The following is a 23,926-nucleotide window of genomic DNA, read 5'->3' on the forward strand; positions in this document are numbered from 1 at the left end:
TATACGAATTGTTTTTTATCCTACAAAGTAGATTTACAGAGCCACGAATCTAATGAATGATCTTGAAACTAAATCAGGGAGAGTTTTATTCCTTTGGCTTTGTCGTCCCCTGCTGGCCAACGATCATACAACTACGAATGCTCTTTATTCAAATTAAACGGGAAATACAGGCAAATATACTTTTAAACAATGCGCTAGTGTACAAACATACTGTGGAACTCACAGTATTATGAATTACCTGGTAATGAATAACTTTGATAGATAATAGTTGATATCAAATATCAAAAATATAAATAATGTTTTTTTACCTCGTAATAATGAGGTTTTATAGTTGTACTCCATCGTCTCGTTTGGTTCCTGATCAGTTGGATACTTGACGATTTTAGTTAGACTCCACACAATACAATAATTTGTGAACATGCAAACTGAGAAAAATAATGTTGTATAATATATGTGTTATTTAGCCTAGAATATATGTTTTAAAAGTGACATTCAGTCAAAATGATGAGAAGGCTAATCAATCTGCTGCAGATTTTAAACTCAAATGTTTTGTTCATAATATACTTTGAATTGTTTATGTGAGAACGTTTCTTGACAGTGTGCGTGTACGAGAGGTCCGTATGACGTGCACGTCAAAACGCGCGTGCGTGTTTTCTTCAAGTTTGAGTGAGTAAGGGAGCGTGTAAAAGTGTCTGTACCATACGTTTCCAAATAAGCCTTCTTTTTACGTTTTTTAGAAAGACACCACCTAATCCTTAAGATCCACCAACCTTTAGCCACAGAACAATATATATTTTGTAATGCATAGTATATTGAGTGGCTTCACACGTTGTGATGGTCGCGCTGTTGATTTGTACTACGCTTTTGAATCAGTGTGAGAACTGGCAGACGCTCCCTGCGACGAATCAACCGTCGCGTCATACCTCGCGTGGCCAACGGCTCTCTCCACCGACTGCTCGCGTCGCCCGTTGAATTGACCGACTCAGCCTGTTCGCCTCACTTTAGGGAGAAAATACGGAACAAACCAGTTCGGACTTCCTCATTTAACACCGGTTATAAAACACACACACACACACACACACTTCACCGGCCTCCCGTTTGCCTGACTGCGACGGTGGGGAGTGCTTTTCCTGGGCTCGCTGGCTGGGTTTGCTCGGGGAGGCAGCGGGGAGTAACGCTCACGGAGCTGGTCCCGAGTGATGATGGAGCTAGAGTCGGCCAGTAACAGAGGCGAACTGGGAGCCGTGGGGGACTCGCTGCAGCCACAGACTCCCAGCAGGCACGAAAAGAGCTTGGGACTGCTCACGACCAAGTTTGTGACTTTACTACAGGAGGCGAAGGACGGAGTGCTGGATCTGAAAGCGGTGAGCATGCAGCCGGCTCTTTGTTGTTAGCTAGCACATGTCATTTTGAGCCTGCCCGCTGTCGTTAGGTTGCATGCACTTTCGCTAGCATGCTTGTTAGCATAGCCTAGCTGTGTAACAGGCTAATTTTTTGGGATACCTATTTGCTTATTCCATTGTGGTATTCATAATTGCGTCATGGTATTTGGCGTGTCGCAAAGTACGGCTTCAAAGTGAACTCTGAGTACACGGGTCAACTTTTCTGCCTCCGCCCCCCTGCAGATTCAAAGTTTTAAAAGTGGGTCAGCTTTTGTGGTTCCCATCAAAGCTAATGCTGCTGCATTTTAACACATGAGCAATCCTTTTCTGATCGATTGAAACGTCTTTGTCAATTATCCTCATGCATTCCCTCCATTAGTTTCCAATGGGAAGTGGTCCAATGATTTAGCTTCTAGGCTACATTTAACGTCACATAAACTAAAATTAGCTGCGTCAAAGCCACCATAGATAGATGTTATATTATATTTCAGGTAAACCATCGTGCTGCTTGCTGAGCAGCCACAGTTTCAGTGACTGAAGTTACTCGAACAGCAAGTTTTTTTGTGTAAACTCTTAGGATAAAGATATTTTTCTGAGGTACTAGCCAGTGCCACTAACATTTATAATCCTTTAAAATCAGATCATATGAGTCACTCTGAAACCCTGACTTAAGAAAGCTTTTTCATTACAAACCCAAATTGGAATATAAATAGAAACATACGCCAACCAAGTTTTTTTGTTTCCTCCACCAAAATCAGTGAACCAGATGGCAGCTTGACCAGCCAAGCATCTCTTTGTATTGTCTTTTTACATAACCTTCATTGATTTGCCAAGCTGGATTGTGACAGTAATGCATACTTTGTCTTTTGCTCTCTCTCAATCCTTGTCAAATGTTTATTAAAAGAAATGCATGTATTAATAGCGAAACCAATGCTGGAGCAAGTGTTCGGCTACCTAAATCCTTGCGTTTTTCTAATGCGTAAGTGAAAAGGTAAATTAGGCTGTGTGTGTTGTTTGACCAAAAAGCCTTGAGGTTTTGTTCGCTGTCATTGAGCAAGTCTGTGACCACAGTGTCCACACACAGCCCCAAGTTATCAGCACCAGCCATATGGTAATCTGAGGTTGTTTAACACTCAGAAGTTGTGCTGGGAAGGAAGTTGAAATGCTCCTGTCATACTGTACAATGGGTCGCTGCAGGACATTGAGCCCGTTGGCACAGATACAGCCGTGTGTTTGTCTGTGCTTTAGTTATGGACCCTATAAAGGAGATTCCGCAAGTTAATCTTGACCTTGATCTTGATGTTTTTCATTGTGTTGGTCCTGAAAATTCAGGCTGCAGACACCTTGGCTGTGCGGCAGAAACGGAGAATCTATGACATCACCAACGTGTTGGAGGGAATTGGACTGATTGAGAAGAAATCCAAGAACAGCATCCAATGGAAGTAAGCACAGTTACATTTTTCATTCCAAAATGATACCCAAATTTCTCCGCATGGTGCGTAAAAAAAAAGAAAAAATTGGATCAATATTTTCGTTTAGTCCATAACTGACAGAAAGCTTAGATAACAATACTACTGAAATATTAACAATACTACTCGCAAGCGCTTGCACCAACACCTCCCCCACACACACTTTTTATTCAAAACATTCAAATTCTAGCTACAGAGAAACACAATGCATTTGTGTTTTTTAGTGTTTTATTCCGTGGAACAAACATGCTGATGACTCGCTGACTGTACATCTCATATGTAAGGCTGGTTGTGAAGGAGACTGTGAAGCCACATGTCGCTTAGTAGGATCTGAGCTTGCATGAAATCTTTGCATCTCGGTTTTAGAGCTGACCAAAGACGATGCATGTTTAATTTCTAATTTGACTCTCTTGGCACGGTGGAATCGTGTTACATAAGCTGCAATGACCAAATGTCCATAAGCATAGGAAAGCACATGACTCCAACCCGCCTGACTAAATGTAATGTACTACTTTGTTTAACCACAAAAAAAATAATTAGTCAAGCTGTGTGGTAATTACAACATCTTTTACAGGCAAAGCCCCTTCACAATTTGTCTTTGTGTTTCAGGGGTGTAGGTCCAGGATGTAACACCAGAGAGATAGCCGATAAGCTAATTGATCTGAAGGCCGAGCTAGATGACCTGGCTCTCAGGGAGAATGAGCTGGACCAGCAGAGAGTCTGGGTTCAGCAGAGCATCAAGAATGTAACGGATGACTCTAACAACAGCCCATATCCTTTGCTGCACAGTGTTTATGTGTGTATTATGAATGGGATAGTGTATCATTGATGCATCCCATTGTAGCCGGTATTTCATCCGGTTGCTTTTCAAATCACTCAGTCCTTGGTTGACCCATCAACGGAAAATGTATTTTAAAGACTGCACAGCCCATCAGCCAAGTTGAATTCCAGTTTGATCCTTGTGGAAATGGACCCTTAACAAATTCTAACTATGGCATATATCAAACATGAAGACCTCTGTGGAGCTTTCAAAGGTAATTGTTTCAGATTCTTGATGGTTTGTGACATTTCTTTGTGCATCTCAAACACAGCTTCCATCAATTGCCTTTCCTTCATCCTCAGGTGACACTCTGCTAGCAATCCGGGCTCCCATCGGCACACAACTAGAAGTCCCCATACCGGAGTCTGTAAGTCACGCGTGTCCTTTGTGTATCCTCAAGGCTGTTTATGTCCAGCTACTGTTTGATGTCATGTCTCAGACTGGGCCAATGTGTTCTTATCCAGGTCCTCAACGGGCAGAGGAAATACCAGATCCGTCTCAAGAGCTCATCTGGTGCCATTGAGGTTTTGCTGGTCAATAAAGACCCGTCCAGTGCTTCACCTGTTGTGTTGCCCGTGCCTCCTCCAGACGACATCCTTCAAAACCTCCCAATACCGACGCCTACCTCTCAGCCGCCCACGGCTGTCCCACAGGTCCATCCACATATACGCTTTCTCCCAGCAATTAGAGAATGCCACGTTTTAAGTTCTGCTTTTGTTTTTTCTATAAAGTGTACATTTGACTTTTTTCATCATCTAAAAAAATTGACTTTCGTCTATACTCTACCTCATCTTTCCACCCTACAGTTCTCCAAAGCAGCTCCAGCAATGGTTGCAAAACCTGTCCCTGCCACAATAACAGCTGTAGCAGCCACCCCGACAGCCCCAATGACAGGTACCAAAGTACAGTAGCAGTGTGAGCGGAAATCCAGCAATTTATGTAGGATACAAGACAGACTTATCACAAATACTACTTCAGTGATTTGTTTTACACTGAACCCTTTGTGAAGTTTCTGTTGCTATGATGCCAAGATGCAGAGTTATCCTGCTCACTCTAGTTTTATTTCAGACGTGACGAGCGCCGCGCCGCTCACCCCAACATCAAACACACCTGCTGCTGCTACTACTCAGCAGCTGCAGTCTTCTGCCTCGTTGGATGGATCCGCGTCCTCTTCTGCGTCCACAGGGTTTCAACCAATTAAGTCTGAGCCGTCTGAATGTGAGTAGTTGCATGTTGTTGATCTTTACAGCCCCTCTCTCTTACACTCTCTCACACTGTCTCTCTTACTCACTAAAATGAAGTTTTGCAAAGGTTAAAGGGATGAAGCTAATATTTTACCGTAACATTAATAATATACACATATTCTTTGTAAACTTTCTTTTACAACTTCATTCTATTCAGGGCCGTGCCATACTAAAATTACATTTACATTACATTTTTTACATCAGAGTACCTTTTTGAAAGCGGTTTAGTTTAATATAGTGAGCAAGTCCAGAGCTGAAATGTTTGCTGTGGTTTTCTTCCAGTGCTGGACTTTCCCAAAGAGCTCTCCGAAATGTTTGATCCAACAAAAGGTAAACTGCCCCGAAGTATTACATGAATTACATATTTGATCTGTTTTGATTATGCCGTGGTGTGGGCTGATGGTTCTTTTCTGTATCTGGCAGAGATCATCAGCGGAGACCTTCTGGAGGACTTGATTTCATCAGAAGGTAAGTTTGTTTGCAGGCAATGGGACAGAAAAGCCAATGAGTCAGGGTTTGTACGGTCATGGAAAACCTGGAAAAGTCATGGAATTTTAAAATGGTCATTTCCTGGAAAAGTCAGAGAAGTGTATTGTATCAAAAGTTCATGTAGTTCATTTACAATTAGTTACGACAAACAAAGACCTGGGACGAGCAGAATGTAAGTAATGTGGAGGCAAAACATAGATACATAGATATTTAAAACATGAGAGAGCGGAAAGGAAGCAGACATCAGTGCGTCGCTGCTAGCGAAGCTACAGAAACCCATCAGAGGGCGACTGCTACTGAAGCTACACGCCGAGTAGCAGGTCTCTCTCTTCGGCTACAAATAAAAAAAACATCATATATTGTTCATAGTTTAAAGTTAAAAATATATTTAATGCCGTCAATCCTCGTTTTGTGCTTTAAAAAAAAGTTTTGGTTAAGGCACGGTTTGGGCAGCAGTATGTTTTAAAAGTATAGTTTTAGCACTGGTAAAAAAACAAATATCACCCATCACTAGTAAACAATTGTAAAAGTTTTTAAAAAAACAGACTTTCCTAATTGAATGGCAGGGGAAATATATTTAACTATACTATAATACTATAATAACTATATTTTCTCACTTTTCCGTGTATACACAGATTTCACAAATGTTGTTTAAAGTCATGGAGATTCATCAGTCAAAATGTGTATGAACCCTGAGAGTTATTAACGTATATTCTGTTGAACCAAGAGATGCTTTTATACATGTCACCTCCCTTTTTTAATGCGTCCTGTATGTCCCATTTGTTTGTCTCCTCTCTAGTGTTCTCGCCTCTCCTCCGTCTGTCCCCCCCACCCAGCGACCACGACTACATATACAACCTGGATGAGACAGAGGGCCTTTGTGACCTCTTCGACGTGCCCATCCTCAATCTCTGACCCCTCGATGTCGGAGTGGGAAACGGCTCCCCAAACATGCTAATTCCCTTTTCCCTCCCAAGCGTTCCCCGCTCACTCGCTGAGTGGCGGCGCAGGAACGCCAATTTGAGCTCAGACCTTTGCTCCGAGGACAGCCTTGTGAACACGTACCGGCAAGGAAGAAAACGTCTTACTTCCTGCTTTTCCAAGGAAGGTGAAAACAAAGTGATAAATAATTATATTTTTAAATGGCTATGTATGTCAAAGCAGTGCGTTTGGGTAACGGCTTCCCTGTGCGAGAGTGTGTGTGTGTGCGTGCGTGTGAGTTTTGTATTGAATGCTCTCTTAACTTGAGTCCGATGTCTCTAGAGGGGGTAAAAATGGAGAACCCCATTTTTTATCAGGTATCTAGTCCCAGCAGACTAACGGAGCACAGCCCTTGTCACATGGCAGCTGCTTATGCATGGCTGGAACGAGTCCAAACACGGCTGGTTAAATATGCACTGCCCTTATGTACATAGAGAATATATATTTTGAATTACCAGCACACAAGTGTGTAATAATGAACTTCATTTGTAACTAAGGCAGATCAATGGTCTGTAAATAAAGAAAGGTCCCGATATTCTAATACCCGTACCATATGTATGGCGTGCTATGTTAAGTCTCAAACCCTTCAGTGTGTTTGTGAACCATTTACAGAAAGCGGAAAGCCAATAAAATATGTGACAAAGGGCCACGGACCAAAACTAGAGGTCTTTCTCAATTCTACAGTACTACTTGTTTTATTTTTTTATTTACATGGACACTGTCGAGGTCAACGTGGTGCTCATTAAAATTAAATAATGTGTCTGCCACGTCTCCACTGATCATGAATTATAGCCCAGCTTTCCTTTTTATTTTGCCTCTGTACTTTTGGACCTTGCTATTTTTATTGCCTCTGGTTATTCTAAAACCTAACTGAAGCACATCAAAGGAAAAACCCTACCCCCCCCCCCTCCCCTCTCTAAAAAGACTTCTGTTTCTTTTGTATTTTAATTCTGTATGTAAATGATTACCATTGTACTCAGTTCATGTTCATGGAAAGGGACTTTTATGTATTTTTACTAAGCAAATATGGTCACGAAGTCACTGACAACGCACGTGTTTTTGCTTGTTTGTATATTTGGTAAAGATCCCTATTCAGTAGTTTATTCCAAGTTCTTTCCGCTTCTCGTATAAAACCGCCTGTCACTGACTGTCAGTGAAGTTATTTGACTCGAATCCTTCTCCCTCTGCAGGGGGAAGGTGAGTAGCAGTTCAGGACGAGTCGTCGTCAAACCGTTAAAGCTCGTCCGATATTAACATCCTTCATGTTTCTACATGGCTTCTTCACTTTGCGTGATATTGTCCTGTTTTGCCCCAGATTTAAGTGTATGTAAAGTATGTGCTGTTTATATCCATCGCTACCGCTTGTATAGGATAGCCTTTATTTTTTTATACCCGATAGATATATTACTACTGCTACGTATTTGGGGCTTCACTTAATGGTGTTTGGAATTCCTCCACAAAACCCTCTGCTTTGTCAAACTGTCTTGTCTCTTTGTTGCACTTTACATCACTGTGGACCGATTGGTTGTTTTCTCAACCGCAGCCGATCAGTAACGAGTCATCATGTTTGGGCAGTGTTACGAGTTTCTTCAGTAGAGAAGCCTGGCAGTATTGTTTGGAATGAAGCGAGACTGGAACGGCTTGAGAGAGTCTGCCTACACTGTTTTTACCAAATTCACAATTTGCTAAGCTATAGTTGCATCAAATGAAATAAAATAAACGCTTTGGTATTCCTGAAGTATTGTTTGTTTTCCATTTTTTTCCAAAAAGTGCCAAATTGTTGCCGTGTATCATGGTACAAACACACACACACACACAGACTAATATTCAAATGACACTCAAATCACCAACACAATATGTTGCTGATTTGAGCTAGGGGCTTAAAGTATTTAAAAACAATTTAGTAGATCATTTCATGAGGTGTTTATTTATTTTAATGAAAACAATTATTTAAAAAATGAACATGGATGTGATGTCTGTTAAGCAGATCAACTTTAATTTATGTTTTAAAAACGGTAAGCTATATTGTAAGATTGTACTTTAATCATAACAGTGAACAATGCCATTGATGCATAGATACTTTATTTGCATATTAGAGCTCTGGGATGCATAGGAATATGCTGCCCATCAAATATTATGTTTTCATTGAGCCTGACGTGCAGCTATCAAGTAATGTCCCACAGTGACCTCATAATAGAATGGTCAACACATCAAATATTAGGATTCCCTTTTACTCCATCGTCCAACATGAAGCTGAAACGTGACGTATGATTAGGATGCAATAATTACGCCGACAATTTGATGAGAATTTTTAAGAGTTGAGGTCCGGTTACAACGTGTATTGTAAGTTGCTTTGGATAAAAGCCTCACCTGAATTGCATGTAATCATGTAATGAAACAATATACAACAATACCTACAGTAGTGACGTTATTCATGTAGACACAGTACATACAGCTCTTATTAAGAATAAAAAGTGACACCAGGGGGCAGCTGTAACCTGCTGCATCCGATCCGGAACTTGGATTTAATTAATCTACTTCTTGGAAATTTGAAAGAAAAAAATGTTTAGGTCTCAAATACTAGCGGCATTTCATGTTTTTCCGTAATTGTGATTTTCAAAGTAATACGCTGAAATTTAGGTAACGTCTCACATGGACAAAGTTGACAAGTAATTACACTTCATAGAGTAAGTCAATATTGATACTTCATGTATTGTTTGCACATATCATAGCATGACATCATAGCAGAGATTTCAAGATAACGCGTTCGATAAGATGGGTTTTATTTTGAAAAACTCAACAGGAAACGGATAGTCTAAATCTCTCTAAAACTCTCGCTAAACCACCAACCAACCCGGAACCTTTAGGTCAACTAACAATTGCTAAAAAACTATTGCAACGAGTTCACCCTGAGATTACCGATTGTTTTTTCTGAACGGTTGAAATATTTCTCTGAGCGGAGACGCTTCCGCGGGCTGAAGAAGTTCCCTCCGAGGGGAAAAATAGACCCTCGCAAATGCCTCTCCCTCCAACCGCGGCGGTTCCTGTGGGACAGTAAAGTTGTTAAAGTTGTTAAAGTTAGTCCTCGACTTCTCAAACCAGGTAAGACTCTCTCTCTTCTTGTCATGTGATCTTTCTGCAAAGCTTTGGCCATATTCGCATCAGTTTACAGTGCTGACGGTTCAGGTGCTGTTAATTATATTCACGTTTATTGGCGCTGGCGGATTCAGTTGTGTCTAAGTTAGTTATCTTAAAAAATAGTTATTGAACTAATGTAACTTCATTTAGCTTTCAGAGTTCATCTGCACATGAAGATGCATTCATCTGTGTAGCGCTGCATTGACCTCATCAACAGGATGGATATACTTATACAAAGCAAGCAACCCCCCAAGTGTGTGTGTGTGTGTGTGTGTGTGTGTGTGTGTGTGTGTGTGTGTGTGTGTGTGTGTGTGTGTGTGTGTGTGTGTGTGTGTGTGTGTGTGTGTGTGTGTGTGTGTGAGAGAGAGAGTGTGAGAGCGAGTGACTGGTGAGTCAGACTGAAGGCACTGACAGCTGCTGGATATGGTGGAGCTTTTAATTTGAAAACCCCAAAAAACTCTTATATAATCTAGCTATTTCTTCTAGAGTTTCCTATTTTCTTCTACTGGAACTGTCATAGCTTTACATTACAATAGTGGCATGACACATAATCATATTTCTTCTATAAATGTGTCAGCCAACGGTTTTATTTATTCATCAATTTTCAGCCTGTAAACTTTCACAAAATACAGAAAAAGAAGCAAATGATGACTCCTTTCTTTCTGTCCAAAAACTAGCACTAAAACCAATTATATTTAATTTCATAGAAAACAAGTTTTCACTTTGAATACAATTAAATCTTTAATATAGAGTACATGTCTGAAGTCACTCATCGCGAGTACATTTGTTAAGATGAGTAGCATTGAGAGTAGTGTACTAATACCTTAATTTCGCTTCTGTTTAAAACACGTGACACCAGGAACTCACACACACACACACACACACACTGTCTCCTCTGCTGAGGTTAAAAAGGGGAAACCGTTGTGAATTTATGAGCAGAGGTGTGCAACAAACTAAGAGCCGTGGTTTAATCCCCTCCCCTGAAGTGTGTGTGTGTGTGTGTGTGTGTGTGTGTGTGTGTGTGTGTGTGTGTGTGTGTGTGTGTGTGTGTGTGTGTGTGTGTGTTTACTACTGATGATCATGTGTTGATGAATACGTCAATGCTGGCTTTTGTTGTAAAACCTCTCCCCTGTAAAATGTTCTCTCAGATTTGAACAGCTCAACATAAATGGAGTCCATTTACCCTTTTCATATTCCTACTGTTCTCAAAGCTGTTCTCAAAGCTGCCCTCGGCGTGGTCGTGATGGCGGGGGAATGTCAGGAGGCCCGCAGCGTGTACGGACAGGTCGAGGCTGTCGACTAATAGTGCTGCTGGAGCGCCTTCGCTGAATTCTTTTCAGCACGGACCTTTTCGATTGGTCTTTCTGGACAAAACTCACTGACGTTTCCTTTTCACCAAGTGCCGACATTAATAACCTTTGTTGTACAGCTCTATTCCCCGCTGTAGAGCGAGTGTGTTCTGTGGATACACGTGCAGTTCAGGAAAACCCCAAAACGTATTGTGACATCAAGAACAACAGCAGGATGTATGTTTATTATGGACCAAAGTGCTGGACCGACCCGTCTTCACAGATCAGTCGTTCCCAATGGGAAGCTACAAGCTCCATCCTACACTCCTGGATGGGGAGGGGGGGGGGTTGAACCAAACAAACGTACCTGCGCCTTCACTCTTTGTGATGCAACCAGCCAATACTTTAGGTTTCATTGAATAAACGTTTAGTCCAGACAGACTACCACCCCCCCCCCCCACCCACCCTGGAGTTTGCCCTTGAATTTGCTGCCTTATAAGCCGTACTCAACAGAATTCTACGCCCACACCCAAATCTCTCAAAGATTACTTCTGGGACCGTGGCCTCAGCCGGCCCTGCTGTGTTTGTCCTCCTTCTGTCTTCAGAGGCTTTTCCATCGGGGAGAGACGCCGCCTCAAGGCGAGCGGGGGGGGGGGAGACGTCAAGGACGTTGTTTTCGACAGAAGTATTGCTTTTTAAAACCTGCTATAGACCTGTGAGAGCTTCTTCGTGTAGACTGGAGCATGAGAGAGAGAAAGAGCCAGAGAGAGACAGACAAGGGAGTGGGGGGGGGGGTTGTATCCTCTGTATCCTCCTCCGGGAATGGTGTCTGCAGGCTGGGGAGGACGTGTGCGTGTGTGTGTGCGTGTGTGTGTGCATGTGCGTGTGTGTGTGTGTGTGTGTTCGGGGAGGAGACCGAGCTCACCGGCCGTGGTGCGTGTTCAGACAGTATTTAGCGCTCTCAGAATTACTCAGTGCAACACATTTGTGTGAAAGAGGAACACAGCCTCATATTGAAAATGATAGTTAAGTTCACGAGTCATAATTAGGTGACGAAAGTCTTCGGAGAACATTACCGAAAAGCTGCCCCTCAGGTCGGTTAGCCATCACGTGATCCCCTTGTCAAGCCTTTGTCCTTCTTTTTTAGTACTTTAAGGTTTCACAAAGTCATCCTCATTATAACAGGACAGAAGGGCTGTTTTTATTTAAAGTAATCTGCTGGTTCTGGGACACAACATAGCGATGATCATTACATCCTGATTAAGGAATGTAGTGTATGAAGTGTGACGGTTCCCTTCTTTTTGTTATTAACAGCTGCAGAGTGGTGGAGCTGCGAGGTGCCAACATGCCTCAACAGAAGGACATAGTAAAGATTGCCATTCAGATGCCTGGGGCCTACCCCCAGCTCATACAACTGGACCAGGTGATGCGCGCACGCACGCACACACACACACACACACGTGCACACACAACCAAAAGACGACAAATCAAATGCCGTCCTTTTCAAACCCCACAGCTGTGTGTTAAAACGATCCCGTGTGCTCCGGGGTCATCCGTGCATCGCCTCACAACAACCTGACTCGCTGTCACTGTCGCGTCACTCGCTCGTTAAACCTGAACAGTGCTGGCAGGTAGTTCACCAGCGTTGACCTACGCGCTTGTTTGTGAATGTATTTTAACAAGGAAACGCAGCGCTGAGATCACGGATCGATTGAGATTGTCCAGGAAACGGAGAGCGTCTAGAAGTTAGAGTCCACAGCGCGACAATGTGCTGACCTGCTCCCCCGGACACAAGAGACACAAGAGCAGCTGGTTTAGGTTTACAAGATGGACATTGGGCAGGGATCGCATGTCTTGCAGAAATGTCACAGAGACAGATGGATAAATGCAAATCGAAATGTTCTGTGATTTCATCACCAATAACATGTATGAAGAGGATCAGCACTACTGCCACAGCTCAGATGCTGGCATGATGAAGAAGATGCCGCTGGTGCTGGAGCCCCTTTCAGCGCCTCCAGAAGGAGACTGACTCCTCACCTCCTGGTTTGTGCTGCAGCACGAGGGTTTAAATGCAGATTAGTTGGTAGAATATGTTGGCATCGGCGGTGATGTCATTGATTGTTCGATAGATTAACCCGGTCAGCTTTCTAAAATGTTTTTTCCTTCTATTTTTGACATAACAATCTACGGATGTTAGACAAGCTGTTATAATTCAAATATGAATCAATTTCCGTTAACTGACGTTTTCCTGGAACTCCTTTTTTTTAATTTTCACACCTGAAATGTTTTATTTTCAGTGGTGATGTCACCAGGCCATCTTCCTCTTGAACATTAAGCAGCCTTGTTCTGCTCAGACTTAAATAATAATTTCATTTTGATAATTTCTTCAATTATTTTGCAGCAAGCCGCTGTCTCCAATCATATATATTTGATTCATCACATTTCACTGCATGAGATTGTGGGCGAGTTTTTCCATGTTTCTCAGAAACCATGAGGAAGTTGCACTAAGCGTGAGTGGCGGTTTGAGCCGAATCCCATGCAGCAGGGGCGCGTCTCGCAGTTGCATTCTACCCATCACTTGAGGAGGATTTAACAGAGGGAAATTGGTTTCAACACAAAATCACCGGTTGACACCCTTTTCCAAGTCCTGATGCCTAGAAACAACATTTTTATTGATCCTTAACGGCAGAAAAAAAGTTCACAACCAATCTCCCCCCCCACCCCCCCCCCCCCCCTGACACCTTCTCACTGGCAGGGCGTCTTGACTAAACCCATGCGATTGCTTGGCGTTCTTGGCCGCCACTAATGACCCGTTGGGTCCACCGCGGATCCCAAAGACATTTTAACTGGTCGACCGCTAATGGAAGGCTAGCGGAGGGCCAGACACGGTCGCAGTCTGGCTTCTATTTACGCTCAAAGAGCGACCCGACCACGGAGGGCAGCGCAGCTCGGAAAGTGTTGAGGGAACTCTTTTGACTTCCTCTTCTCGGCAATTAAGGTCTGCAGCCAAAATAAATAGTTGCGGTAAAAGCGATCTCAAAACGTCGTTGCTGTGGCGCGCATCCAGCTCCCTGACACTCAAACCACTTTGATACCAGAGTCTGTGTCCTGTTGTCATGACACACGCATGCAACAGGGTGTACTTTCTTCTTTTTGTCTTCATGTTCATTTGCTTTGGTATCTGACCACACGCTGTTGTTGTGTCCTTGTACAGAAAAAGCCTCTCTCTGCTGTAATAAAGGAAGTGTGTGATGGGTGAGTTGTGGTGGTGCATCCAATTTCTTTTGCTGCGCCGTCTTTGTGGTGATGTCTATCATTGAACCATATATATGTCTGTATATTGTAATTGATCTGTGTGTGTGTGTGTGTGTAGCTGGAATCTCCCGGGTCCTGACAACTACGCCCTGCAGTACGCTGACGGAGTGCAGACGTACATCACCGAGTCGGTGAGTCACGTCACCTGTATGTGCCAATGAACACAAGCGGTGATCTACACCTGGTAAATGTTTGGACGACATTGAGCAAAACATCAGAAAAAACGTTTCTGAGTCTAAGTACTAATTAATTACACACCATTTTACTGCAGATTTCAGCAGACTATATTTATCCAAGTGTGGGTCTTTGTTCTGTTCATTGGTCTGTGTGTGGCGAACTTATTTCTATTAATCCGTGTATTACTTTTACTACCTTGTGGTGTGGTGTCACATGCCAGTGTTTTTCTTTTCTTCTTCTTCTCTGAAATAGTTTTAACTCCCTGCATTTGTGACTGTGTGTGTGTGTGTTTGTTTGTTTGTTTGTAGAATCGTCTGGACATTAAGAACGGCTGCATTCTGCGTCTGACCAAGGCACCGGTGAGTCTGCACCGGTCGGGCTTGTGGCCACGTCCCTCTTCTCGCACTCCTCCAGCCCTCTGGCTCATTTCGTTACCCCGTGAGATGAACAACTAGTGCGGTGTTGTGAACGCAGGGCCGCTGTGCAGAGGACCTGTACAAAGGCATCCAGAGCTCCGACTCGGGGGTGCGCTGCGATTCGCTGAAGGAACTTGCAAACGTTTCCACGGACGTGACCTTTGCCCAGGAGTTCATCAGTCGAGACGGGCACCTCTTATTGGTCAAAATAGTGGAGGACGCTAAAGAGTGAGTTGATCTTCCATGGCTGCATGGATGTCAGTGGTGCAGAGCGGGGGATCTCAACATGTGCCAACTGTATTTCTTTTTTCTTTTTTGGTCAAAGCTGATTGGTTTATACATCATTCAAAGCAGTCAAACTCCCCTGCAGCATCTACAGGCGGAACAGTGAGCCGCCATGATAGAAATGTTTTAGATTTCATCCAGGCAGTCAATCTGAAAGCTTCTTGTCCCTGAAGTGTCGGCGCACTTAATATTTCTTTGTACGTTTGTCTGCGTCGTTCAGGAGCAATGTGATAATGACCCACACCTTGAGTGGCTTCATGGAGCTGATGGATCATGGGATAGTGTCATGGGAGAACCTGTCGTCTGTCTTCATCAAAAAGGTGCTGTACCCTGTGCTCACTGTCTGTTGTTTTGTGTCTGGTGTTGGTTTTCCGTGGTTTTAGTTGCACTCTCTCTCTCTCAAGAGTCCTCCTTCTTTCCTTTCCTTTTCCCTCCCCTTCAGATTGCAAGCTTTGTCAACGCCAAGCTGACTGACGTGTCAATGCAGCAGGTGTCCTTGGACATCCTGGAGAGCATGGTGCTGAGCAGCCACAGCCTCTTCCTGGAGGTCAAACAGGAGATCACCATGGAGCGACTCATCGCGCACCTCCAGGTGTAAGAAACCGATAGACGTGGTCCTACTCTTAGGAGCCAATCCTTTAGTTAGTTGAAATCTTGAATGAATGCAGCCACACCTGCTGGATACACCAATATTTAAAAGGTAAACCACACGCAGGCAAACTGCTTTCTGCGGATGGTCGGGTAGACGCCAGAAACGGTTGAGCTGTTAAAATTATATGTGAATGATAAATGAACCACATAAAATGTTCCAGTAATGAGAAAGTAACTTTGCCAGTGTTATAAATCTCTGGGTTAAAAACAGCAGCCCAGACTCTGAAACAGGAAGTTTTTAAATATGTAAAAAAAACTAGTGCAGATAAGGAAGCTTTTGAAACATCATTTTAATCCCAGCCTATTTTTATCCCTAAATGCACCTTATCAATGGAACGTCTCCATGGTGTGTCTGTCTCACTTGTGTTTTTCTTCAGGACGAACCAGCAGATACAGACCAAAGCCATGGCGCTACTTATGGCGCTCCTCCAAACAGCCGGGGACTCCGACAGACAGGTAGCAGCCCGCTTCTTACTTTCTAATCAAATTCCTGTTCTCATGCCCATTAACACCCACAAGCATGCGCACAGGTAGGTATCGGCTCAGTTTCAGGGCCTTCCTCAATGTCTGGGCCTTCTGGACAGGTGCTGCCCGCAGCTGTTGATATACCTAACAACAGCTGGCATGTTTGTAATGTTCAGTCATCGTGACCCTTTACTATGGCGCAAAGATGCATGCACGTTTTGGCCATTTTTGTACATGGGAGTGTGGATCCTGCAGGCGTCACTGAGAAAGGACCCCGTCTGTCTCCTTGGGTCCGGGCAGCTTTTTGACACAAAGTCGAGGCGTTCTCTCCCACTGTTCAGTTCCTGGTCTTCTCCTATTGTACGGAAACAGTCTCCTCATTGAGCCCCCCGCCCCCCCCCCCCCCCCCCGTCTCCCTCTCAGTCAGACTCTCTTTGTTACTGACTCACACTTCCTCACTTTAACAGTTGGTCAACAAACCCGCCCTTCTTATCAGCAAATGAGCCCTGAACCAAATGTGGAGGCACGGCTAGAGATGCATATACCAGCAAGTGATGGTTTTGTCCAAGAGGTCAAAGTCCAACACGCTAACCCTAGACTGACAATGTGTCGCCACCCCCTGCTGGAAACACGTCATTGCACGTTTCAGTCACGCTCACCTTTTTCCCCTCTTCCCTTCTCTTCTGTTTTCCAGGATATTTTTGCGTTCCTAAATAAGAAGAATCTCCGGCAGTACATTTATAAAGTAAGTGATCTCTTTGTTAACATTCTCTCATTGTTGTGCAGAGGAGTGCAGGTAAAGCAACATCTGTGGCCTTTTTTTGTTGTTGTAGAACATCATCCATAGTTCGGGTTCGGTCCAGGACAAGATGGCCCACTACCTCTATGTCCTGCAGTCGGTCACCTTAAATCACATGGAGGCCCGCATGAGGACTCCTATGGACTGTTACAGCCAGGTGAGCTGCGCCATGAAGAGTAAAACTCTGAAATCATTTGCTGCTTTTTCTGACCCACCTGGCACATTTTCTCCTGTTGGATTACTTATAAGGATTTTTCAGCCGGTTGGCCTCAAATTGTTAATGGCTAAAATTGCTTTTAGCCATTGTTCTTTTATCCCCAACGGTTTGATTGAGCTGTTCCAGTTTCCACATTTTACCGACTATCTATAACATTTTCATAGTGATTTACAGCCAAATGTGTAAGACTCTGTTGTAATCCTGACATACACCAGATGGGAGATGAGAGCGCGCCACAGCGACTACACACAGATGTGAACTTAACGGCCGTCTCCGTAAAGTGAGCCTCCGTGTTTGTGTCTGCAGGAGCAGAGAGATATCCTTCACAACTTGCGGCTCGCAGCATTTGAGACGGAGACGGAGAACAGTCTGAACCACGAGAGACGACGCTCGCTCTGCGCCAAAGAGTTCAAGAAGTTGGGCTTCTCAGTGAGCGACTGCTTTAAAGAGCTTTATCAATTCTTTTTTTTTTTTTTAGTTCCTCCTTTTTCTACTTTTCATCTTCACATCACCGGGATCAATATTGACGTTTTTCTTTGATTGCTTCAGAACAACAGTAACCCGGGTCAGGACCTGGTGCGGACGCCCCCCGGCCTTCTGGCTCTGGACACCATGTGTTATTTTGCTGCACGTTACCCTGATGCCTACAGCAGGGTGAGCGTCGTGGAGCTGCTTGTGATTTAACGGTTTGATCAAAAGACTCCAGCTTTGGCAATGTCATAGCTGGCATCATGTAATACAAAGAGCAAATGTTGTGTAACTGCTTTTTGTGAGTTCTATGACCAGCTAAGACTTAATTTCTAATGGTGACCATCACAATATACAATTGTTTCTGTCTCCCAGTTTGTCCTGGAGAACAGCAGCAGGGAGGACAAACACGAGTGTCCGTTTGGACGGAGCAGCATCCAGCTCACTCTCATCCTGTGTGAAATCCTTCGTATCGGCGAGCCGCGTAAGTTCCCCGGTGCTCGTGCCCCCGGCTCTCCGTGAGCTCTCTTCAAAGCGAACTGTACGGACGACCACATTGTTTCGTTTTGCTTCAGTTGCCCCTCTTATCTGCTCCTTCGTCCGTTCACAGCCTCGGAGACGGGCAGTGACTACCACCCCGTCTTCTTTAGTCAGGACCGGCTGATGGAGGAGCTTTTCTGTGTCTGCATTCAGCTGATCAACAAGACGTGGAAGGAGATGAGGGCCACGCAGGAGGACTTTGACAAGGTAGGAGAACAGCATAGCATGGCTGTCTTTGAAGGTCTAGCAACATCAATTGCGCCGTGCAGGACGATTTTAAACCCCATTGGCTTTCTTTTCACTTTGGCTTGTGGAGAATCTTTTAAAGGCTCTGCTTACCATTGTACTTTTGAGACTTCCAGCGTCCTGTCTGGGAGAAAGCAGCCCCAAAAACAAGAGTTCTAATAACTTTTGTCCTGAGCCGCATTTCAGCATCACACTCAGCAGAAGGCAGCAACGGCGCTCTACCGATAGTCCTAAAACCCTGTGACCCTTTGACCTATTCAGGAGAGGGACCGTGTGCTGAGCGCCAACCCAGCGGGCCGGCCTTTTGTTGTTGACCTCAGCCTACCCAGGGTGCTTTGGGGCAAGGACAAAGGGTCATTAGGTGGACAAAGAGAAGCGTGGTGGACGGCAGAATCAGAGCGGAGAAGGAAAGGAGAAAAACAAAGCGCTCGGGGGGGGCACAAGCCGTAATAACTCAACAACAGGGAGGGGAGAGAGAGGGAGAGAGACACCTCGTGAGTTAAAGCCGGAACGGTCATCCTCCACACACTTGGCACATGTACATGCCGCAGGGTTTCAGGGCACAGAGACGCTCCTATTGGCCGGTTTAGCTAAATGACATAAGGGCTGGGCGGGGCATGTGGGGTAAGAGGAGGGGTGTGTCAGGGTGTCTGTTTACAAAACACCCACAGGCCTGCACCCCTCCGTCATGTAGGGGATCTGTGGACAACAAGCGGCAATTTCACAGCCGGGATTGAAATATATAGTCTGTACAGAAGGAAGAAAGATGGAGGTAAGGTTTTTTTTTTAATATTGTTTCCTGCTGGAAATGTTTCAAGTACGATGATCTTAACTGGGAAGGCAAATCAAAGGTTGCCGCTCCACATTTCTCAACCAGACTCCAAGGCTGAACCCTCAAACAAACCCAAATGATGTATAGCACAAGAGGTCAGGTGACAGGTGTGCAGCAGCTCTCCCAGGTTTGTGTCACGTGAAAGTGAGGAGCACCGTGAGGGTATTTTGGCTCGGGGGGGCAGGGGGGGGGGGGGGCAAGGGGGGGGGGGGTCTGGGCTCAGCAGCCACAGGGTGAAACTCTAGCCGCTTGTTTTGGTTTCCTGCATGTTCACCCAATATGAAATGACCATCTGTACTCTCACTGCGGCCAGACGGATGGACTCCGTAAACGGGTCACATTGTAACCCTGTGTGGGGGGGGGGGGGTTCAATGAGCGAAGCCAAATTCTCTTGTGATCGAGAGCTCTGCTTTTTGGTTTTGATTTAAATTGTTTGCAACCTAATGCTTATTCTTTAGCATACCGATATTTGTATTCTAAGACATGGGAAGAAAAGCCTACACAGTGCTGCGCTGAATGGGTCAATTTACACTTTAGTCACTAATTGATTACGATCCGTAAAATTGGCTGTGAACAGGAACAATCAAGGTCAGCAGAGTGTGTGTCAGACAAAGCGTGTTCAGGACAAATTGTGCTGGAGTCCGTTTACTATCTGCACCACTATCGATTCCCCTCCATTTACAACTGAGTCACGTATTCTGAAGGTGGATGTCCAGCTTCCACATTTGACTGACTGCCTTGAGCTCCCGTTTAAGGCCACCCGGGGTCACCCCATGTCCCTCCTGTGTGAAGTCATGCAGCACACACACACAAACACACACACACACACACACACACAAATACACGGTCAAAGCAAACGCTGAATCAGAGCTACGGCGTTGGAGTTTACTAACTTGTTTCTTAGTCGCTGCTTCAAAGTCAAATGCTCTAAAATGAGGATGACCCCAGTTACTGGTCGCTTAAAGCAACCACCTTATTTACCGTATTGATTTTCTAAATCTGTATGGTTGGGCGGATGTTTGCAGCCAATTGGGTTAATAAAGAGCGCTCCGATCAATGCCTGGCCTCCGTATGGGTCAGACAAGGTCATGTGGACAGCGCGCAGCAGGAGAGAGTCGTTCACTTTGAGCTGAAAATTGAAATAGGCGGGAAAATGTGTGAACGCATTGAAGGGAAGGGGTGCAGCTCAGGGGGATAATGAATAAAAGGGTGGAGGAGAGGAGGGCAAGTACCCTTCCTGATTCAACACCCAACAGGCTCCACTCGTCATCACTCAATCCATCAATCAATCCGGGGGCCGTGCTCGGGAAGCTTCGTTAAGTGGGTTTTAAAGGTGAAAGGGTAATAATTGAGGGCTTGTCACCCTAAAGGTCTTATTTGAAAAATTCTGAAATGGGTGACATGCGTCTAACCTCGCTCCCACTCCAGGTGATGCAGGTGGTGAGGGAGCAGATCACCAGGACGCTGTCCAGTAAGCCGACCTCCCTGGAGCTCTTCAAGAACAAAGTCAACGCCCTGAACTACAGCGAGATCCTCAAACTGCGGCAGACGGAGCGGCTGCACCAAGAAGAGACCCTGGCTCTGCCCGTCGTGTGAGTAGCAGGACGTCCACAGAGTCCACGCCGGTCTCCGTGCACTTTTTTTTGTTTTGTTGTTGACGAGGCATTACGCGTGTGGCTCTCCCCTCCCCAGTGAGCTCAAAGAGCGCCTGAAGCCGGAGCTGCTCCAGTTGATCCGCCAGCAGAGACTCAACAGGCTGTGTCAAGGAACAATGTTCAGGAAGATTAGCAGCCGACGCAGACAGGGTGAGAACACACACACACACACACACACACACACACACACACCCTCAAAACAGCCGTCTGCGTCTTGTTCCTCTCGCGCCTCTGATTGTCTCCCTGTCTTTTCAGATAAGCTGTGGTACTGCCGCTTGTCCCCTAATCACAAAATGCTTCACTACGGCGACGTGGAGGAAGACACAGACAGTCCCACTGTCGAAACTCTGCAAAAGAAGAGTGAGTCGAAGCCGGCCTGATTCGGAGCCCCGATGTATTTATTTGAGACAAACTCACCCTCAAGGTCTCTGTGCATCGCTCTTTTCCTCCTGTTCAGTCCCAGTAGCAGATATCAAAGGCTTGCTGATGGGGAAAGACTGTCCCCACATGAAGGAGCACAAAGGCAAACAGAACAAGGTCAGCAGCACTCATCTGAAATGCTCATCATGCTCCTCTCGCTCCCTTCTCACTGTGTTTGTGCGTGTGTTTCTTGATACGTTCCCCTCCCCCAACTGCAGGAGATACTTGACCTGGCATTTAGCATCACGTATGACGTAGAGGAGGACAGCCTGAACTTCATCGCCCCCTCCAGAACTGACGTGAGTTTCTCTAAGTTGCTTCTTTGGCGCGTGCGCCTTATAAGAACCTAACCTAAGCTCATCGTGTGCTGGCTTCCTCTCTGGGTCAGTTCTGCCTGTGGACAGATGGACTGAGCGTTCTGCTGGGCCGGGACATGAGTAGTGAATCGATGCACAGCGAGCTGGAGATCCTGCTCTCGATGGAGATTAAGCTCCGCCTCCTGGACCTGGAGAATGTTCACATTCCCGATAGTGCGCCGGTCGTCCCCAAACCGCCGAGCAACTTCAACTTCTGCTACGACTTCAGCCAGACGGAGCAGTAGAGTGTGTGCATTCGCCGTGGTGCAACTAAGAATTGTGAAAGTGTAAAAAAAAAAAAAGGTGTGTGGGTGTGTGTGTGTGCGTGTGCGTGTGTCTGAAACAAATGGTGCATGGGTGTTGAGCTCCGACCTGTGCCTCCATGCACTTATTCCTTTAACACAGGTTTGTTTTGTAATCATTCAATAATTCCAAATATATCTTGACTAAACCGTGTGTGTGAGAAAAGATGCTTTGATATTTGTCTCAAATGCAAGTTTGTTTTGTCTTTTTTTTTTTTCTTTCAATGGGCATAAACTAGAACCCAGAGCGTTCTCAACATATGGTACGTCATTCATTTTTCAACATATGAAGGACAAATACCGTTTTTTGTTTTTTTGTTTTTCATTTTTGTGTTTTGCTTAAATATACCTAATACAGGTACTGGCCTTGGTATGGATCCCAGTGGCTCAATATGATTGATATGAAACATCTGTATAACGTCTGATTCTATTACAGTGATGTACATCTACACTCTTAAACAAGCCAACCTTTTGGTTTTTGCCTTTAGTTATTATCAATAGGAAGCAGAACCTTCGCCATGATCAACCGTTTTCTAATGAGCAGAATTTGTGCATCCAGCTAGCAAACATCTGCATATCTCTGTATGACGCAGTATGCAATCAATGGTCCTTCAGATTTTCCCTTTCTTGGATCTGATCCTTAAACTGATTTTACAAAATGGACAGTAATATGATGATGATATTGCTACTCTCAAAGCAGGTACTGATGAACTGACCCAGGTCTACAGTGTATCCCATGGTACAGGGTTATTTCATTTACAGTATTCTCACCGTTAAGTGTTCTCTGCAGTGCATTCCTGACACACAACTTCCTGTGATATTATGCACTTTTGATGACTTAACAATAATAAACAGTTTGAATGCTACCAAAAAATAAGAATGTGTGCGTTCTTCTCATGGCACAAGAACCAACGTTTTCAATATGTGCCCTTCATCCTTCAGTCTTGTCACCTGATAAAGACACTTGGTGTGACCAAATGTTTAAAAAAAATCATTTAAAAAAGTGAGATCTGAATTTAATAGGTTGTATTGCTCCATTCATAATTTGAGAATAACATAACATTAATGACCATTTAAGCAAACTCCTTTTTATAACTTGAAATACTGTTCTAGACTATAGTATGATTTTTGGACATATGACTGACTTTTTAAACAAGTAATACTACATGAAATCCTATGACTGCGTTTGACATAAAACAGTGTTTCTCAAAGGTAAGAGTTGTAAGAACTATATTTTATATAATTGGTTTCCAACATGCTTTAACATTACATATTATACTTATTATTATGACTTTTCCATGAACTTTTTATTTTTTAAATATCAAAGAAAGTATAAAGTTTCTTACCCTTTAGAGTAGAGTTTAATGTATTGTAATTAGGGCCGGGACTCGATTAAAAATAATTGAATTAATTAGAGGCTTTGTAATTAATTAATCAAAATTAATCGCATTTTAATTGCATAAATATTTGACCTGAGAACAGTGAGAAGTCATTTTTTTCACATGGATTTTTATTTTTGTTCAACCAATTCCAGCAGACAAGTGTGTTGTGTTGTGGATTCCAGCCTGAGAATCTATGAGAATTGAGGTTGGATTCAAAAGCATCAACAGGTGTGTGGTGGAACAGTGCAGGGAGATAGCAGGAAGGCTGAAGTGTGGAGAATCCTCAGTTCAAACCTGCTCTCTCAGAAGGAGGGTTTGGTTGCAGTAAGGGCTTCAAACTGTAAACTTTGAAACAGTTTTGAGGTTTAGTTAACAATCCCAAGGTCTAATATGAGAAACGGACACAATGAGGCATGTGCTTGAATAGCACAAGGGAACAACTGAAGGGCTGCAGGCTCCAACCTGCTGTCTGAGGTTGTGGGTTCACGCCCCTTCATGCAGACATCACTTCTGCTTTGAAAGAGTTTTGAGGTTTGAGTAGCAGTCTCAAGGTTAAATACGAGAAACAAAAATTTAATTTGTGCATGG

At 44.2% G+C, this 23,926-nt stretch overlaps 2 protein-coding genes across 4 annotated transcripts; both read left to right on the top strand.

The window, feature by feature from the left end:
* Positions 1–898: 898 nt before the first annotated feature.
* Positions 899–8,123, top strand: e2f4 (E2F transcription factor 4). Its single transcript, XM_062563067.1, has 11 exons — positions 899–1,364; positions 2,715–2,824; positions 3,461–3,621; positions 3,841–3,885; positions 3,974–4,038; positions 4,136–4,324; positions 4,478–4,565; positions 4,740–4,889; positions 5,198–5,245; positions 5,339–5,383; positions 6,204–8,123. The coding sequence occupies exons 1-11, from the start codon at positions 1,200–1,202 to the stop codon at positions 6,317–6,319; spliced, it is 1,182 nt and encodes a 393-aa protein (XP_062419051.1). The 5' UTR covers positions 899–1,199; the 3' UTR covers positions 6,320–8,123.
* Positions 8,124–9,216: 1,093 nt separating this feature from the next.
* Positions 9,217–22,849, top strand: elmo3 (engulfment and cell motility 3). Of its 3 annotated transcripts, XM_037452224.2 has the most exons (21): positions 9,217–9,487; positions 12,127–12,235; positions 14,027–14,067; positions 14,186–14,258; positions 14,613–14,663; positions 14,779–14,948; positions 15,226–15,325; positions 15,448–15,599; positions 16,034–16,112; positions 16,816–16,866; positions 16,955–17,077; positions 17,444–17,566; positions 17,687–17,791; positions 17,981–18,089; positions 18,216–18,352; positions 20,652–20,815; positions 20,916–21,028; positions 21,134–21,238; positions 21,336–21,415; positions 21,517–21,597; positions 21,687–22,849. In XM_037452224.2, exons 2-21 carry the CDS (start codon positions 12,158–12,160, stop codon positions 21,897–21,899), a joined length of 2,148 nt encoding a protein of 715 aa, XP_037308121.1. In that variant the 5' UTR covers positions 9,217–9,487; positions 12,127–12,157; the 3' UTR covers positions 21,900–22,849. The 3 variants fall into 3 exon arrangements, with proteins under 3 accessions (XP_037308121.1, XP_037308123.1, XP_037308122.1); XM_037452226.2 differs by lacking the exons at positions 9,217–9,487; positions 12,127–12,235; positions 14,027–14,067; ... (10 more) ...; positions 17,981–18,089; positions 18,216–18,352 and adding an exon at positions 18,511–19,163 and having other exon boundaries at positions 21,687–22,847; XM_037452225.2 differs by lacking the exons at positions 9,217–9,487; positions 12,127–12,235; positions 14,027–14,067; ... (10 more) ...; positions 17,981–18,089; positions 18,216–18,352 and adding an exon at positions 19,182–19,350 and having other exon boundaries at positions 21,687–22,848.
* The last annotated feature ends 1,077 nt before the right edge of the window (positions 22,850–23,926 follow it).

This window comes from Pungitius pungitius, chromosome 6 (assembly GCF_949316345.1).
Source record: "Pungitius pungitius chromosome 6, fPunPun2.1, whole genome shotgun sequence".
Taxonomy (NCBI): domain Eukaryota; kingdom Metazoa; phylum Chordata; class Actinopteri; order Perciformes; family Gasterosteidae; genus Pungitius; species Pungitius pungitius.

Bases quoted from the DNA above. Each gene is read 5' to 3' on its own strand.
- e2f4 (XM_062563067.1), top strand. From the start codon at position 1,200: ATGATGGAGCTAGAGTCGGCCAGTAACAGAGGCGAACTGGGAGCCGTG. The intron at 3,886-3,973 runs GTAATTGTTTCA...CTTCATCCTCAG, and splicing joins CCTCTGTGGAGCTTTCAAAG to GTGACACTCTGCTAGCAATC. The intron at 4,566-4,739 runs GTACCAAAGTAC...GTTTTATTTCAG, and splicing joins CCCGACAGCCCCAATGACAG to ACGTGACGAGCGCCGCGCCG.
- elmo3 (XM_037452224.2), top strand. From the start codon at position 12,158: ATGCCTCAACAGAAGGACATAGTAAAGATTGCCATTCAGATGCCTGGG. The intron at 16,113-16,815 runs GTAGCAGCCCGC...TCTGTTTTCCAG, and splicing joins CCGGGGACTCCGACAGACAG to GATATTTTTGCGTTCCTAAA. The intron at 21,239-21,335 runs GTGAGTCGAAGC...CCTCCTGTTCAG, and splicing joins CGAAACTCTGCAAAAGAAGA to TCCCAGTAGCAGATATCAAA.